This window comes from Lactuca virosa, chromosome 2 (genome assembly GCF_052849685.1).
Source record: "Lactuca virosa cultivar CGN04683 chromosome 2, Lactuca_virosa_CGN04683_v6, whole genome shotgun sequence".
NCBI lineage: Eukaryota > Viridiplantae > Streptophyta > Magnoliopsida > Asterales > Asteraceae > Lactuca > Lactuca virosa.
Window position 1 is genome coordinate 135,762,728 of NC_136427.1, and position 19,469 is coordinate 135,782,196.

Consider the following 19,469-nt stretch of genomic DNA (forward strand, 5'->3'; position numbering starts at 1 on the left):
CTTTGATCCACTTTGAGAAGTAATCAGTCATCACCAATATGAAGATTTTTCCTCCTGGAGCTATTGGTAATTTTCCTACTATATCCATTCCCCATTTCATGAATGGCCATGGAGAGATAATAGGATGTAGAGGTTTTTCTGGTTGATATAGGATGTTGCTATTTCTTTGGCAAGCATCACACTTTTAAGCATGTAGAAAAGAATCTCTCTTCATTGTTGGAAGTAGAATCTTGTTCTCAATACCTTGGAGCATAAGCATCTGCCCCCAGTATGATTTCCATAGTCTCCTTCATGTATGTCCTTTAAGACTTCTGTGGCTTCAGGATCTTCTAAGCATCTGAGGTATGGTCCTGCCATAGACTTTTTATAGAGTTTACCTTGAAATATTACGAATCTTGAGACTCTTATTATGAATTCTCCTTCGCTTTTTTCTTTTGTTGGGATCGTGCCATTTTGGTGATACTCCATAATGGGTCCGATCCATGATCGTGGACTTCTTCGAGGATCCTATTTGTTGGGATCTCTTTGAGGAGGGATCTGAGGGTCAGGATCTACGATGGCTGCTACACTTATTGGTTGTTCAGGATCATTGGGTTCGTAGGAAAGGGCTTCTATAGCTGGAGTTATTATGTGGGTTATAGGGATCTTCATTTCTGGTGGGATCCTTAGAGAGGATCCTAAGTTTGCTAATGCGTCTGCTTCTATGTTTTCTTCTCTTGGAACTTAGGGTAGGCTAAGTTTTTCAAAATCAGAGATCTCGAGGTATAATGCTAATCTTTCACCTTTCACTGCATAAGATCCATTGAAGTGATTAGCTAATAATAAAGAATCAACAAATACCTAAAGATCCATGATTTGAAGATCCTTAGCCAAGTGTAGTCCCACGATGAGTGCTTCATATTCCGCTTTGTTGTTGGTTACGTTGAATTTGCAACTAACTACATGGGGTAGGATGTCCCCCTGTGGCGATTTAAATATAATCCATAGCCTGGTTCCTTTTTGGTTTGAAGCTCCATCCGTGAATAGTGTCCATTTTCCCAAGTGTTCATCTTATAGGATTTGTTTAGCTTCAATGTCTAATTTGTTTTGTAGATCATCACTAAAGTCAGCCACAAAGTCTGCTAATGCTTATGTCTTTATGGAGGATATTGGCTCATATTTGATGTCAAATGTGCTTAACTTTACTGACCATTTTACCATCCTTCCTGATATCTCTGGTTTTCTCATCACATTCTTAATAGGATAATTAGTTTTCACATGTGTAGTATGTGTCTCGAAATAATGTCTTAACTTAGTAGAAGCAGTTACTAATGCAAGAATTAATTTTTTGAGATGAGAATACCTGGTCTCAAGATCCAGAAGACTTTTACTTACATAGTAGATAGGATGTTGGTCTCCGTTAAGATCCTTGGCTAGGACAACACTTACTGCACTTGAGGATACCGAGAGGTAGAGTAGAAGTGGTTCTCCATCTATAGGCTTCACCAGCAGTGGCGCGGAGCTTAAGTATCTTTTGAGTTCCTAAAAAGCTTTTTTGTGTTCTTCGGTCCATTCAAACGTTTTGTTCTTCTTTAAGATATCATAAAAGGGCTTACACCTTTCTGAGGATCTTGAAATGAACCTGTTGAGTGCTGCTACTCTTCCGGTTAGCCTTTGGATGTCTTTTGTTGAAGATGGATATTTCAGCTCGATGATTGCTTTGATCTGCTCCGGGCTTGCTTCTATTCCTCTCTTGGTTACCATATACCTAAGGAACTTTCCCGACTTAATCCCAAAGTGGCATTTAGACGGATTCAACTTCATGTTGTATTCGTCTAGAATGTCGAAGGCTTTTTTGAGATCCCTGAGATGATCTTCAAGTTTCAAGGAATTAACCACCATGTCGTCAATGTAGACCTCCATGGTGTCCCCTAACATGTCTTTAAACATCCGGTTCACCAGTCTTTGATATGTTGCACCTGCATTTTTAAGACCAAAAGGCATTGAAGTGTAACAATATATACATCTTGGTGTTATGAAGGCTGTATCTTCTTGATCGAATGGTTCCATCTGGATTCTTTGGAATCCTGTTGAAGCATCCTTGAAGGTTAAGAGTTCGTGGCCAGCCGTTGCATCTATCATGGAGTCAATGTGTGGTAGAGGAAAACGATAGTTAGGACAAGCCTTGTTAACATCCATGTAGTCTACACATACTCACCACTTTCCGTTCTTCTTCTGTACGACAACTACATTAGCTAACCAACTCAAAAACTTCACTTCCTTGATCATCCTTGTCTTGAGGAGCTTTTCCAATTCTTCTTGGATGATCGGATTCCTTTCGTGTGCAAACTTCCTTCTCTTTTGATGTATCGGTCTGAAAGAAGGATCAATATTAAGTTTGTGAGTGATAATACTCTTGTCTATACCTACCATATCTTCGTGTTTCCATTCGAACGTCTTGCTTCTGGTTCGAAGGAAGTTTAACAGGTCTTGCTCAATTTGCTCGGGTATTGAGGATCCTATGAGGACTTTGGCTTCAAGATCCTCACTGCTCAGGGGAACTTCCTTCACATTTTTCTCCTTCGTTTCTAGAACATGTCATGCCCCATGGCTTAATTGCTATTCGTGTTGGGGTTTCATCGTAGGCTTCATAGAGGTTTTATAACATTCCTTTGACTCCTATTGATCTCCCATGATCTTCATTGTTCCCCAAGGAATAGGCATCTTTACACATTGATGATATGTTGATGGAACCGCTTTCATCTCATGGATCCACGGTCTACCTAATATCACATTATAAGAAGATAAGGTGTCAATAACACATAAATTTTGCAAAGCGTTTACCCCCTCTATGTTTATTGGTAGCTTTATCTCCCTGATGGTGTGTTTCGTTTCTCCGCTAAATCCTATAAGGACCAATGATCTTTTAATTATCTCTGATTCCGGGATGTTCATCCTCTTTAGTGCGTCCAAGAGTATGATGTTGACTAAGGATCCTCCGTGAACAAGTATCCTTCTAACGAAGTGGTTAGGAATGTACAGTGTTATCACGAGTCATCATGGTGAGGATCCTGGATCTCTTCCCTATCTGTCTCGTCAAACATGATTTCCTTTTCATTGTTAACTGAGGTATTCTTCCATGGTTTATCCTCCTTTTCTATTTTAAAGACCTTGTCGTGTCTTTTAGCCTGAGAATAAGAAGCACCACAAAGGTTAGATCCGCCTGAGATAACGTTAATTATCTTGGCGTTTGGGGGTGGAGATCCTGGTTTCTCCGGGATCTTGTCACCATCATGGTTGCTCTCCTTGGATTTTTCTTTCTTTCTTTCAAGGATCTCTTTAAGATGCCCTTTGGTAAGGAGGTAGCTGATCTCCTTTCTTAGGGATATGCAATCCTCCATCATGTGACCGGAATCTTCGTGCTAAGCACACCATTTGGACTTGTCTTTCCAACTGTTGGCTTTCTATCCTTCTTTGGCCACCTTGCTTTGTCTCTGAGATCCTGTATAGCAATAATCAGTGATCTTAGTAGGATTCTCTTCCTCTCTTTCATCTTCGAGGGCATTAACCTTGTGATGATCTGGTTTTAAATATGGCTTTGATTTATAGGATCTTGGAGCCGAGGAGTCGACCTTCCTGTTGGGATTCTCGTATTGACTTGAAGGGTTGCTCCTCTTCTGGACTTCTTTATCCTCTTCAAGCCTTATAAACCTCAATGCTCGGCACCTAACTTCGTCCAATCCCTTGCATGGAGTCATCACGATATCTTTATAGAAGGGTGAATCCTTCCTTAGACCCATCTTGAAGGCCTCCACAGCAGTCACCATGTCAATGTTGGGGATGCTCAAAGCTTCCCTGCCAAACCTGTTAACAAAATCCCTAAGTTGTTCCTTAGGATCATGAACCACCCAATAGAGATCACTACTGATCTTCTCGAAGGTTCTGCTACAAGAAAACTGGTTATTGAAAATATTGACTAAATGTGCAAATGAAGTAATAGAATAGGGAGGAACGTTTAGCAGCCATTTAAGAGCTGATCCCATGAGGGTTGAACCAAAGCCTTTAGATAGGAAAGCTTCCTTCAAGTGCGTTAGGATGGGAATGATCTCCATTCTTTCTCAGTATTGTGATACGTGCTCTTCAGGATCCGTAGTTCCATCGTAAGGCTTCATGCTAGAAGTCTGGAAGCGCTTAGGAACTTCGGTATCGGCTATCGCAGGAGCAAATATCGAGATCCTGTGATTCTTTGGAGATGCTTCTGGTATGGGTTGAACTACCCCGGGTACGCTTGAGATCATCTGTCTCAACTGCTGAAGTTCCCTAGCCATGTTTGGACTTATTCATGCATCAACATTCATGGAGTTAGCATTAACAGTATTGATGTTTAAGAAGTTACTAGAATCAAGGTTTCTAGGAGTATTTAAAGGCTCATTGAGATCATTGATCATAGATGCTCGATTGTTCATAGTTGTCCCCCAGGGTGATGCAACAGTAGCAGGAGCTGTGTTCCCCTGTTGGTATCCTGAGGAACCTGCATTGTCGAAGTTTAGGATCCTTGGTTGTACAACTGTGGGTATTGTTTCCTGGGATCTATGGAATTTTTCCTTCATCCTCTCCATTTCTCTAAGTAGTGTTCTATTGTCGTCTTGTTGTTGTGTCATTTTCCTCATCATAGCGAAGAGTTCAACAGTAGTGACCGGAGCAGTCGGATCCTGGAGTCATGAAGATCCCAGACTTCCTTGGTTAGTGACCGGAGGGGTGTTTCTCTTAGAAGAATCAGGCGCTTTCCTCTGACCAGGTGGTCCACTCGGAGGAGGTGGTAGGTTTTTGGTTGGAATGGAAGGAGCGGAGGATGAAGAAATGATCGATTGTGTAGACATGATCTTTCGAGGATTTTGAACACCACGGTCCCACAGATGGCGCCAAATTGTTCTGGTCAAAAATTACACAAGTATAAATCAACCAAATTGAATGAGAGGTTGTGATGTTCGAATTGTGCAATAGAGAAAGATAAAGAGAATGACACGATTGTTTACAAGGAAAGCCCTTGATCCTTGCTAGGATCCCCGACACAAAATCTTGGGAGGTGATAATGATCACCTGCCTTGATTATTTTATTAATATAAAATGATGATTACAGAGAGTATTTCAATAAGAACAAGTGAAAACGTTCATAGAGTAAGCTAAGAGTAAGTAGAGTGTGTCGGGATCCTGAGATAGTTGAGGATCCTGAATATCTGATGAGGTCTGAGGATCCTGAATGCTTTGAGGATCCTGGCCCTAACAGGATACTTGGTATTTTGGAATGTTTTCCTTAGTACCAAGTCTCCTATTTGGAATCTTCTTACTTTTACATTTTTATTGTACGCCGGTTATTCTCTGTTGATGAGCAGCAATATGGATCTTGGCAAGATCCCTAAGTTCATCTATAGTGTCAAGATCCTGGTCCAGGATCCTGTTGTTGTACTCTTGGTTTTGAAGTAGGTATCTTGTTGTTGGGATCACCACTTCTGTGGGAATCATTGTTTCCATTCTAAACACTAATGAGTATGGGATTTGCCCCGTAGCTACGTTGGAAGTGGTCCTATCTGCCCATAATACGAAAGGAAGTTCTTTTTCCCATCTTCCTTTCTTCTCATCCAACCTTTTCATCAATTTGTTGACTATAATTTTGTTGTTGGATTCTGCTTGGTTGTTGGCTTGAGGCTGGACCGGAGTAGACATTACCATCTTGATTCCCCAACTTGTGTAAAATTCCCTTGTCTTTTTCTTATGAATTGGGATCCACTGTCGCATATAATTTCGGTAGGGATCCCAAACGTGGTCAAGATGTTACGTTTGATGAAGGAAACTACCTCTTTGTCTCTTACTTGGGTGAAGGCTTTGGCTTCTATCCATTTTGAGAAGTGTTCAGTCATCACTACCATGAAGACCTTTCTTACAGGGGCTACTGGCAATTTACCCACTATATCCATTCCCTATTTCATGAATGACCAAGGGGAGTTGATAGGATGTAGAGTTTTTGTTAGTTGATGCAGGATGTTGCTATGTCTTTGACAAGCATCACATTTATGGGCATGAAGGAAGGAATATTTCTTCATGGTTGGCCAGTAGTATCCCGTCCTCAACACTTTGGAGCATAAGGATCTGCCCTCAGTGTGGTTGTCGCAGTCTCCTTCATGTATATCCTTTAACATCTCTGCAACTTCATGATCTTCTAGGCACCTAAGGTGTAACATCCTATTTATTAAATAAATAAGTAGATAAAGATTTATAAATGAGTAGTAGTCTTCAAGTCAATAATATTTAGCGGGGTGTTGGTTTTAAGGAGCCAATCGATATAATTTTGGATTTTGGGGGGTAAAAGTGTAAGTTTTGGATTTAATTTGAAAAGGATTTCAGAAGTCAGGGTGTGTTTGGTAATTAATTGTGACAACCCGAAACTTTTATCTCGCACACTTAGTCAATTCAATCAAAGTTAAACATATTTTGTTGACTTCTGACACTGTTTGAGGGTTCGTTTAAGTGATTTTAAGCTCGAGTATGACCAAGGTTGAGTTTAGGAACGAGTCAGCAAGCCATAGAGTGACAAAAATCAGGCCATACACACCCTTAGGGGGAGTGTACGGTCGTACACATGGGTGTGCGGCCGCACACTCACCTCTTGGCCGCATACCCACTCCCTTGGCAGCACACTCACTTTTGGGCAGCACCCTTACCCCTATATAAAGGGTAGCCCCCTTCCTTTCATTCCTTTAGCACCTTGGCAGCACACAACATCATTTCCTCTCAAGTTTCTCCAACTTTGAACCTTCCAAAGCTTCAAGAACGTGAGTACTTCTTCCTCTAGCTTACAATCCATGAAAGACCACTCTATCCAAGCTCTAGGTGTGCAAAAACGGCATGTTCTTCGTGTTTGGAAGTGAGTGCGGCCGCACACCCTTAAAACACCCTCCAAAGTGAGAGTTTAACTTCCATATTCGATGTAGATGTGCCCCTAGCCTTGTTATACCTTGGAATGGCATTTTTGGACATCATTTTGAGGGGTGTACGACCGCACACACCTGTGTATGGCCGCACACACCCTTGTGCGGCAGCACACCCATATGTGCGACCACACACTCTTGTGTGCGACCATACACTCATTCTAGGACCATAAACCTACCTCTAGGACCCTTATCTTGCACTACAATTGAGTATAGACCTTGAACACTTCATGGATTGCAAGTATGGACCTTGAAACACCCCAAGAACACCTTTCATCATGGTTGTACGGCTGCACACCCCTTGGGCCGCACACCCATGGTCGCACACACCTTAAAGGTGGCCATACACTCCCCTCATGCAATCCTTTAAGGTTCTAACACTTAGTGTGAGTAGTCCCAAGTTCTTAGAGTGGTTCTTCGTCACATCTAGTGGTGAAATACCTTCATTTGACTCCGTTATGTGTCATTACATGTTAATTAGGATCTAAGCGTGTTCAAGGCTTCACTTGAACATCCAGCATTTCGTGTCGATCCTTCATTCAAATCACCCGAGATGAGTTCATACCCCTACATTTTCCGTGTTTTTAATGTTTTCAGGGGGGGAATACAAGCCAAATTCAAAGTATTTTATTAAGTTTTAAACTTATTAATACAGTTCAACGATTTCCACGTTTAATAACATAATCGGATATTTTATCTCTTTTGTAATATGTTGAATATAAGGGAAACTGTTATTTTGGAAATCTAACTTCATAGCTTCCAGAAAGGTTTTATAAAACATTTTCCATATCAACTCTAATAAACTATAATGGGTATAGTTTGGGATAACCCTCTACACAGTCTCTACCAAACCAGATTTCATGGATGAATATATATAAACTATGGCAGATTTAGTTTATGTTATATGTTTTCTCAGAAGTATAAAGTATATTTATTCAAGGATAATTACTGTTTTATACTGTTTTCTTGCTAGTAAACTAGATTATACAGAATTGTAAGGCGCTACTTCAATACTGTACCCTTAGGTGTACAAGGATAAATCCTATCATAGTATAACCAGAGTCTCCTGGAGGGAGAGCGTGAGATTTGTGAATAGATCTATTCGGGACTGACAATCCCACACCCGAACTGCTAGCTACAGTGAGGCAGGCATGCCTAGGGTGACAAATGTCATTTAACGCGACGCCTGAAGAACGTTGGAAAGGTCTCTAGTCATATCAAGCATGGTTATACGGCTCGCAAATAAGTATAAACTAACTTTGTTTACAGACTCTATTCTTCATTTGTTTTATTTTAAGTAATAAAACTACTTTTGTATATGCTGATAGTAATCAAGGATTTCTAAACTGGCATCTCTACCTCTAGGACGGATAACATGTTTTTAGGGAAAATATAGGATTTTCCCATGATAATACCGGCTTTCTAAAACTGATAGTTTACTACTCTACTAACGGATATTCATATTCATTCCATGACTCCTTGGATCGTGCATATCCTGTATGAACCGGGAAGTCATGGAAGGAATGGGTTTTCAAACATACATTTCATAAGAAAATATAGGATTTTCTTGAGGAACACTTTTCAAAAGAATTAAAGAACATTTTTCTCTAAATCTAAATGCTTATGAACTCAACAGCTTTATGTTGATATTCTTTCAAAACTGCTTGTATTCTCAGGAAATTAGTAGACAGGTACTTCCAGGAGTTCGGAGAAGTCAGAGCGTTAGAGTCACGACTTTCTAGTTTACTTTTGATATGAACAAAACTATGTATTAAACAATGTAAACTTTTTCATATATGTATTCAATGTCTGGTTGTGTTTACTATGCTTACTATGATACAATTGTTGTGATACCACGCATGACGTCCTCCATTCATGAACGATTCCGCCATCACGGTTTCGGGGTGTGACAGATTGGTATCAGAGCCCTTGTTTATAGCGAACTAAGTATACCGAACCTTACATGGTATACAACTATAAATACTGAGGGGCCTAAGTGCTCTAAACTAAAAGTATACTTTCAAAATACAAGTATTTTTATAAAAGTATATAAGTATACCCGAGTATCAGAATCCGTGTTGTAAGTAGAACAAAACAAAAGTATTTGGATGTTAGACATCGCGGTTAAACCTGGGCAGTTATGTAATCATGTCTAGGGTGAATATAGCCTGATCAACTATATTCAGTCGAGACATGACCAACATGTGCTTGGGAGTGACTATGGTGTTGCATCAAGTCTAAAACTTACCTAGATACTAGAGGAGTTCTAGAGCCAAACATATGGATTAAAATACTATAGGAGTATTTTAGGATGCTATAACGACTAAGCCGAAAACTTACCCAAGGATCCATCCTTCAAGAATCAAGCATGTAGCCATGATACATTGGAAGTATTATTAGATTCGATGCCTATTAACTATTCCTTTACCATCACCTCGCGTAGATAGCATGGTTGGATTCCATCTTCCTGGCGACCCATACTTTCCTAACCAGGGAGATGATGGATGGATCGAACCAGAGCCAGAAGGAAACCATGAAATCCCTTTTGACGATGGCATTGCCGAACCATTTCCTGAAGAGACTGACTCGGAACCAGAAGTCGAGAACTTACCCCCAGTGGCCCGAATACCAAATCCCAACCCTCAGCTGGTACTCGAAGGCCCAACGCCTATGTGGGTCAGAAGCCTGGATAGGTAGAGTCACGAACAAGGCCAACCCCGCCTGTATAATGGGGATCGTCGCTTCTACAATGTGGACGGAGGAGGCTTCACAGATAGGCCCTTCCAATTATAGTCCGCCGAGTGGCCCGCAATGTTGAAATGAACATGACGTCCATTCACCGAACTGTGGAACTCGAGGCAGGCTTGGATGCCAACACAAACCGTATTCGCAGTCTTGAGGTTGCTCATGGGAGGATTTTGAGAGACCACGAAGCCCAGCAGCGAGAGCTAGCTGCAACTCGAGCTGAGGTCGTAGAGCTCCGAGCATGCCAATCAGTATACGAAAGTCGCCTGCTTGACATGGAGCGCCAGCTGGCTAACTTAAGGATCCGTCCGAGTAGTGCCCGTCGCCGATAGGAGAATACTTTACTCATCCTTCCTTTTTGGCCTAAGGAATAACTTTCATATCTATGTTCCGAGTAGTTCTTTTCCGTAAACATCTCTGTCTTTCATATTGCCAAAATTTTCTCTTTGCTATTAGGACTTAGACCTATTTCTAGGTCATGAGTTCCGAAATATGAAATCTCAGTTTCAGTTATGTCAACAAAAATCTTATTTCAGTTAAAGCATGTATCATAGGATGTGCTCATACCTTAGACGATCATTCCTTTTCCCCATCAATTTTATATCAGTCTCCATAAAAAGCTTCAATGTCCTAATCGGCATAGGATGAATGAGTCTCCCATCGTGTCGATGTCCTTTTTTTCTGTTGGGATTGAAACCCTAATTGAGATTTGATGAACAAGATGCGGAAAATAAGAACAAACACAAATAAAGAAGATATGTCGAATGATCACTCGAATTATTCAAAACATGAGGAATAAATTACACTTTCAGCATAGACTAAAGAATCTAACACTACATAAGAAACCTCACGTGGCGGCTACATTTTGCCTCACTCTTAACCCTAATTATGAATAATACATGACTATTTATAGGGAAGAGACAAGTCTTGGGCTTTTAACCTACACTTCATCAAGGGGGCCCATTGCCATCATCCATGGAGTGCTTTGAAACCCTACAATCTCCCCCTCAAAGTATGGAATGGATGACAATGCTTTAACTTCCAAAACAAGCATCTAGCAAATAAAAAGATCTGCAACGAGGAATATATGAAGCAATCCACGAATCTTGATTCTTCAATAGTCTTCAAACACGGGCTCTAGGATATATAAACCAAGCACTGAAGTAGTGTCTTTAAACTTCATTTTCGAATGTAATCCCAAAAAAAAATCTTCATGAAAACCAAACCCGCCATAAAAACCCATTTCAGAACAAAGAAACCAAATCACTTCTTGTCTTTGAAGAGCTCCCCCTCCAAGTCACAATGATCTTCAAATAAGCTAATGATATAAGCCACCAAAAATTATCATGTAACAACCCAAATTTTAAGATTCGTAACGCCACTTGATCGAGAAAATACTAGAAGTCAGAGATATAACAAGTCCTTAGCAGAGCTCGATAAAGAACTTCCGCTGTAAAGGATACTTCTCTGTAAAAGCTTTAGCAGAGCTCGATGAAGAACTTCCACTGTAAAAGCTACCTTCATAATTCTACCACAAGCTTTATCAAAAAATCTTCAACTTTGAAAAGTCACAAATCCAATTTCGAATGGCCATACCAAATTCTCCCCCGATTTATAATCGAAAACGTGATTATAAATCCTTCTTATGGTCATGAGAATGATCTTGAATGGATAAAAATTACTGTGCTCCCCCGCGACAAAATGATATATACAATGAAGTATAAAATCCGAAAAAGTCGTGAAAATTTGTCGTTATCACGAAAAACGACTTTCCGAACCGCCAAGACTTGATGGAATCCATAATTTTCTGTTTACGAAAAAATATATGCATTAAAGAATTCAAAACTGTTCACCAGCCCTCAAATTTGTAAACTTTTCTGAATATAGGGCAGAAACTGTCACTTGCTGAAAGACAGGGGCTGGAATGGTAATTTTGCATCAATATACCCCTTTACTTGAAACAAAAACTGGAAATGGTCCAAAACAGCCAAACTGTGAAAACAACAGGGACCAAAAGTGTAATCATTAGTGATCTTCCCCATTTAGATGAGATTGAACGAACACTGCATCATACTCCAGTTGATCTTTCAACGATGACTCAAACTAGACGCGAAACCTTGAAATTGGCACATATAAACATCGACTCCAATAGGTTCGCTCCGAGTACAAGCAACCGAAACCAAGTTCGGTCCAGGTTCATTGAACCGAAACCATGTTCGGTCCGAGCACAGGTTCGCTTTCGGTTCATCCTCCGTTCGCTCCAACCATTAACAAGCGAACCCAAGTTCGTTGTTCCAGGTTCGGTCCTAACTCATCAGCATTACCCCAAGGCGAATCTCCATTCTTTCGTTCCAAGAGCTACCAACCGAACTCAAGTTCATTCCAGGTACATTCCAAAGCCATTGATACAAAAGCGAACTCAAGTTCCAATAGCTTAATTTTGATTTTTATGGTTGACTCGCAGGAATACCTGCTCAAATCGTCCCTATTGAGTTCCAAATCCGAGTCGTTCTTCAAAGCAATTGCGAGTGATTCACAACTAGTCAACAGATCATAAGTGCGAACCGGATTCCCTGACCTTTTGCTCAGAATCAGTTGATCACGAACCCGATGCGAATCATGAGAACCACAAATTCATTGCCCAAACAATCGCAGTTAAGAGGTTCGCAGGTAACAAGCATGCAAGCCCAGATTTCCAATCACTGAAACTAAGATCGTTCGCAGGTAAAGTCTTTCAAAGCAATTTTGATATTCAGGCGTGACTCTTCATTCATCGCATCACACTTCCGATTACAAAGATTGATTCAGTGCAGGCTCCGACTAATTCCTTCTATTTCAATCAATAACAAATATGATTCAAGATCCGATTTTGACCCCGATTTCTGTTCAACAAAGTGATTTTGCAGTTCTGTTTTAAACCTTTCGGTTTGATTTTGACTTCAAGGGTTGACCATTCAAATTGATTATCGACAAATACCAATATCAACATTTCTCAAATCGATACAATCATGAGGCAAAATCGATATTCAATGCAAGAACGGATTTACTAGTTTGAACCCAAAATCAGAAAATGATTTTGACAATAGTATCGTTTATAGATTACGAGTCAAGAATGGAAGAACAAAGAATTCAAAATACGACATTTACAGATCGGTCGAATTGTAATAGCATCAAAGAAACGATCGTTATTCAAACGTTGACAAACAATAGAATCAGTCAATCGTCGATTATTATTTTTGACGGACTAAGAAAGATCGAACTTTGAAAAACCAAACCCAAAAGAAGTGACGTCGACGGAACCCTTGAAACATGTTGGGTCAAGGATGGATTATGAACAATATAGTCTCGAATAAATGGCCCAAAACCAATGAAACAAATCCAACGACAATGCATTTGAATTCAGATCCAATAAGAAAATATGAACAGAAAACGATTTGGATTGAAATAATACCAGATGAACAGTAAAAAATGCCATGAATCTTCATGAACAGTTGCTTGAACAGAAAAATTGATTCCATACCGCCAAAACACCAATAATCTTCAATATATGTGCAGAAAATCATCAAATCAAGAACCGATACTTCAAAAATCAATAGATCTTCAAAGACCCGCTCTGATACCACTTGTTGAGATTGAAACCCTAATTGAGATTTGATGAACAAGATGCGGAAAATAAGAACAAACACAAATAAAGAAGATATGTCGAATGATCACTCGATTTATTCAAAACATGAGGAATAAATTACACTTTCAGCATAGACTAAAGAATCTAACACTACATTTTGCCTCACTCTTAACCCTAATTATGAATAATACATGACCATTTATAGGGAAGAGACAAGTCTTGGGCTTTTAACCTACACTTCATCAAGGGGGCCCATTGCCATCATCCATGGAGTGCTTTGAAACCCTACAGTTTCGAGAAAGCGATTCGTCTTAATCTTACCTTAGTGAAGACTGTTCGAACCTTCGTATCATTTCATGCGTCAAAGCCTAGGAGCATCTGCGGAAGGAATGTTATGCATTCCTGGCTCATGTTGTCAATGGGACGCAAGAAGTTAAAGACCTCGAGAGCATCTTCGAAGTCTGCAACTTTCCCGATGTCTTCCCCAAAGACATTCCAAGGATTTATCCCGAGCGTCAAGTTGAATTCCGTATCGACTTGATTCCCGTAGCTACTCTTATAGCTAACCCTTCATCTCATCTGGAGCCGAAGCAATGGGAGGGTTACTCAGCCAGCCAGATGAGCTGAGCAACCAGGAGTTCGTAAACTTATTGTATGTGAACTTTGCTGTGCTCAAATCTTTTCTATTCTTTGCTAAGACCACATCATGGGGATGAGGGTCGAATTAATGAAAGTCAGATAACAAAACGGGGAAAAATCTCAATGCATAGATAAACATTTGGGATATATCCAGAGGCGACCATTATTGCTCACAAGCTTCTTTTCTTGACATGTAGCATAATCATGCCTCCGAAAGAACGTACCCAACCCAACAGTAAGACACCGGTCCTTCAGATGGACTCAGCTACGTTCCAAGCTACTGTCACAACAACCGTAGCAGCCGCCCTAGCTGTTCTTAATGCTAACAACCCAAATGGGAATGGGAATAGTTTCCACCTCTCGAACTGTAACAACACACCGGGAAACCAACAAGGGCTTATCCAGGAGGGCACTCAAACTCCCAAATCTAAGAACGCAAAACGAAAATTCTGGAACAAGAGGGAGCACAAATTGTCTCAGAAACTTGCCAAGACACTTCAACCCGTGATAACTCCTACAGCCACAACATCCGCCAGGCCAATGCCGACGCCAGTACGACGATATGCTGGAAAACTTCCAAATTGCGGGGAATGTAACTTCCACCACGTAGGAAACTGCTGTGAATCGAAATGTAAGAACTGCAACAGGTAAGGACACACCGCTCATTACTGCAGAGCACTAGCACCGTCAAACGCCTCGATTTCTGGTGAAAAGATGGGTCAGGTTTGCTACAAGTGTGGCGAACCCGGACATTTCAAAAGAAATTGTCCAGGGGCTGAGGATGGCCAGGAAGCTCGCTTCGCAAAAACCTCGACTGAGCACATCACTTCCACTACCGACGCTAGCATAGTTCAAGTGTGCGGTACATGTGGCGAAATAGGACACTTCACAATAGACTGCCCAACAGAAAGGAACAATGAGGAAACTGGAGGAGTCTGACCTCAGTGAAGGAGGAAGCATCGAAGGACCCTGCCTTGTTTTGGTATGTTTTCAAAACCTCAATAATTATTCATAATCGTGATTTCTTTCCCGTCCAAATTTAATCACGACGTACTCTTAAAAGTTGATGCCCTAAGGGGTAAATTATGGTGGCCTAGTGTATACATTAGAGTCAGTTGTGATTATACATGACTTGTATACGCCAAGCAATCATAGGAAAATCTAGTGAGAACCATTCCATCGAGAACCCATAGTTTCAAAACATCTGGACCCTCGCATTAGTAGTACCCACCAAGTCCAAATCAAACGCAGAAAATACCAAAGACGTTCATTTAGGGATGCCAATGTGCTAGCAAAACGATCCTCCTGGACTAACTTGACGTGCGATTCTACGACACCATCCTATCTAGCTCGACTGAGTCTATGTTATACCAAACCCTTTTGTCTTAAATCGTTCGATCGCAAAACTACCGTCGCTCGTGACGACAACTAGATGCGAACTTCGAAAAATTCATGTCTCTTCGAAACCCGAAAGTATTCATACGAAGAGTATCATCCACAAAGAGAAGGACAAAGTAAGGGAACTATCCGGACAATTGGAAATACGTCGTGGGACACTCATCTACCCTTAATTGAACTTTCTTGCAATGACGGTGACCTCCCCAGTATCAAGGTTGCACCGTTCGAAGCCCTCTATGGTCGTAAGTACAGATCCCCTTTGTGCTGGGCTGAGGTGGATGGCACACAAATAGTCGAGAGTCAAGTCCCCGACAACACTCGTACAAGTCCTAAAACTATCCGTAAGACAACTGAAAAGATCGTACGAAAGGGCTACGACCGATGAGAGACAAAAACCCTTGAAGTTCCAGATTGGTGGACGTGTCCTTTTGCAGGTCACACCCTGGAAAGGCCCGATACGCTTCGGAAGGCGTTGAAAGCTAAAATCAGGAAACGTTGGACCGTTCAAGCTCCTTGCTGGGATCAGTCCCGTAAGCATACAAACTCCAGTTACCCCGAGAACTCAACGAAATCCATCCCGCCTTCCTCGTTCCAAACCAAAATGAGTGTCCGTCCGATGAGACACCTACGATTTCCCCTCGACAACCTCGAGTTAGACGAGAGTATACACTTTGCGAGAGAATCATCTAAGCTCACAGATTGAGAAGTCAAGCGAACGAAGTAACGTCACATCCCGATAGTGAAGGTCCACTAGAATGTCAAAACGGGAACTTAAATTCACTTGGGAGCACGAGAGTCTCATGAACCTTAAGTACCGCCATCTTTTCTAAGACCATGAGTTATATTCTTATTCTTGAATTTCGGGACGAAATTCCCTCTAACCGGGGGATGAATTGACAACCCAGAACTTTTATCTCGCACACTTAGTCAATTCAATCAAAGTTAAACATGTTTTGTTGACTTCTGGCACTGTTTGAGGGTTCGTTTAAGTGATTTTAAGCTCGAGTATGACCAAGGTTGAGTTTAGGAACGAGTCAGCAAGCCATAGAGTGACAAAATCAGGCCATACACACCCTTAGGGGGAGTGTACGGCCGTATACATGGGTGTGCGGCCGCACACCCACTCCCTTGGCAGCACACTCACTTTTGGGCAGCACCCTTACCCCTATATAAAGGGTAGCCCCCTTCCTTTCATTCCTTTAGCACCTTGGCAGCACACAACATCATTTCCTCTCAAGTTTCTCCAACTTTGAACCTTCCAAAGCTTCAAGAACGTGAGTACTTCTTCCTCTAGCTTACAATCCATGAAAGACCACTCTATCCAAGCTCTAGGTGTGCAAAAAAGGCATGTTCTTCGTGTCTGGAAGTGAGTGCGGCCGCACACCCTTAAAACACCCTCCAAAGTGAGATTTTAACTTCCATATTCGATGTAGATGTGCCCCTAGCCTTGTTGTACCTTAGAATGGCATTTTTGGACATCATTTTGAGGGGTGTACAACCGCACACACCTGTGTACGGCCGCACACACCCTTGTGCGGCAGCACACTCCAAGTGTGCGCAGCACACCCATGTGCGCGACCACACACTCTTGTGTGCGACCATACACTCATTCTAGGACCATAAACCCACCTCTAGGACCCTTATCTTGCACTACAATTGAGTATAGACCTTGAACACTTCATGGATTGCAAGTATGGACCTTGAAACACCCCAAGAACACCTTCCATCATGGGTGTACGGCCGCACACCCCTTGGGCCGCACACCCATGGCCGCACACACCTTAAAGGTGGCCATACACTCCCCTCATGCAATCCTTTAAGGTTCTAACACTTAGTGCGAGTAGTCCCAAGTTCTTAGAGTGGTTCTTCGTCACATCTAGTGGTGAAATACCTTCATTTGACTCCGTTATGTGTCATTACATGTATTAGGATCTAAGCGTGTTCAAGGCTTCACTTGAACATCCAACATTTCGTGTCGATCCTTCATTCAAATCACCCGAGGTGAGTTCATACCTCTACATTTTCCGTGTTTTTAATGTTTTCAGCGGGGGAATACAAGCCAAATTCAAAGTATTTTATTAAGTTTTAAACTTATTAATATAGTTCAACGATTTCCACGTTTAATAACATAATCGGATATTTTATCTCTTTTGTAATATGTTGAATATAAGGGAAACTGTTATTTTGGAAATCTAACTTCATAGCTTCCAGAAAGGTTTTATAAAACATTTTCCATATCAACTCTAATAAACTATAATGGGTATAGTTTGGGATAACCCTCTACGCAGTCTCTACCAAACCAGATTTCATGGATGAATATATATAAACTATGGCAGATTTAGTTTATGTTATATGTTTTCTCAAAAGTATAAAGTATATTTATTCAAGGATAATTACTGTTTTATACTGTTTTCTCGCTAGTAAACTAGATTATACAGAATTGTGAGGCGCTACTTCAATAATGTACCCTTAGGTGTACAGGGATAAATCCTATCATAGTATAACCAGAGTCTCCTGGAGGGAGAGCGTGAGATTTGTGAATAGATCTATTCGGGACTGACAATCCCACACCCGAACTGCTAGCTACAGTTAGGCAGGCGTGCCTAGGGTGACAAATGCCATTTAACGCGACGCCTGAAGAACGTTGGAAAGGTCTCTAGTCATATCAAGCATGGTTATACGACTCGCAAATAAGTATAAACTAACTTTGTTTACGAACTCTATTCTTCATTTTTTTTATTTTAAGTAATAAAACTACTTTTGTATATGCTGATAGTAATCAAGGATTTCTAAACTGGCATCTCTACCTCTAGGACGGATAACTTGTTTTTAGGGAAAATATAGGATTTTCCCATGATAATACCGGCTTTCTAAAACTGATAGTTTACTACTCTACTAACGGATATTCATATTCATTCCATGACTCCTTGGATCATGCATATCCTGTATGAACCGGGAAGTCATGGAACGAATGGGTTTTCAAACATACATTTCATAAGAAAATATAGGATTTTCTTGAGGAACACTTTTCAAAAGAATCAAAGAACATTTTTCTCTAAATCTAAATGCTTATGAACTCACCAGCTTTATGCTGATATTCTTTCAAAACTGCTTGTATTCTCAGGAAATTAGTAGACAGGTACTTCCAGGAGTTCGGAGAAGTCGGAGCGTTAGAGTCACGACTTTCTAGTTTACTTTTGATATGAACAAAACTATGTATTAAACAATGTAAACTTTTTCATATATGTATTCAATGTCTGGTCGTGTTTACTATGCTTGCTATGATACAATTGTTGTGATACTACGCATGACGTCCTCCACCCCGGAACGATTCCGCCATCACGGTTTCGGGGTGTGACATTAATGGACTTAAATTGAAAGGATTTGAAGGCTTCGGGGGCTGAATTTGTAAATATTGGAGTTATATTGAGAAGTTTTGGTGGAGTAGGGGCCAAACTTCAAAAAATAGATTTAAGTTGTAATGAAAACGGGTTTAGACCCGGTACCCATATCCTTCCCGTTTCAAGAGGTGTACGTCGAGTAATCCTAACCCTAGGGCATAGAACTGCAGCCGCCACCATGGGAGTGTCTCCTGCCGCCATTGCAACACCAAGATCCATTGTCGCCGCTACAGTGCCGACGAATGTCGCCATCGTGACGCCTGCTGTCGGAGACACTGTGTACAACTGGAGAACCGCCGAGACCGGTGAAGGAAATCGTGTGCATCGCTGTACGATTAGTGTGTGAAGAGGAAGCCTTAGGTAAGACTGCTAGCCACCCACCTTCTTTCTTCTTTTTCGTTTCTATTGGTAGGACGTTTGTGGGACGTCACCGCTGCCGTCGGTGCCCTTATGGCCACCATTTCTGCCTATTTCGGTGATGGTAGCCACCTGTGAGGTGGCTGAATATGAGTATGATCGAGTATATAGACTGTTCTCGGCGTTTGTGGTGTTATATGCTAGCTAATTAACCGTAAAATCCACCACCACCACCTCAAGGTGGTGGCTGCCACCCATTGCCGTTTTCTGCCACCCATTACCGCCACCAGCCACCGTAGGAGGTGGTTGTGTGTGTGTATATTATGTGTGAAGTTTTTA

At 41.2% G+C, this 19,469-nt stretch overlaps 1 protein-coding gene across 1 annotated transcript; it reads right to left on the reverse strand.

The window, feature by feature from the left end:
• Positions 1-5,337: 5,337 nt before the first annotated feature.
• On the reverse strand, positions 5,338-19,025 carry LOC145157792 (uncharacterized). Its single transcript, XM_079076784.1, has 3 exons — positions 18,924-19,025; positions 5,850-5,957; positions 5,338-5,766 (listed from the first exon to the last, which is right to left on the reverse strand). Exons 1-3 carry the CDS (start codon positions 19,023-19,025, stop codon positions 5,338-5,340), a joined length of 639 nt encoding a protein of 212 aa, XP_078932910.1.
• Between the last annotated feature and the right edge of the window lie 444 nt (positions 19,026-19,469).

Excerpts from the sequence above, each read along its gene's own strand:
- LOC145157792 (XM_079076784.1), bottom strand. The coding sequence starts at position 19,025 with ATGGCGACATTCGTCGGCACTGTAGCGGCGACAATGGATCTTGGTGTT. Across the intron at positions 5,958-18,923 it reads CTGCAGTTCTATGCCCTAGG|GGAATGGATATAGTGGGTAA; the intron begins GTTAGGATTACT and ends TTCATGAAATAG. Across the intron at positions 5,767-5,849 it reads AAGCCAAAGCCTTCACCCAA|TGGATCCCAATTCATAAGAA; the intron begins GTAAGAGACAAA and ends TATATGCGACAG.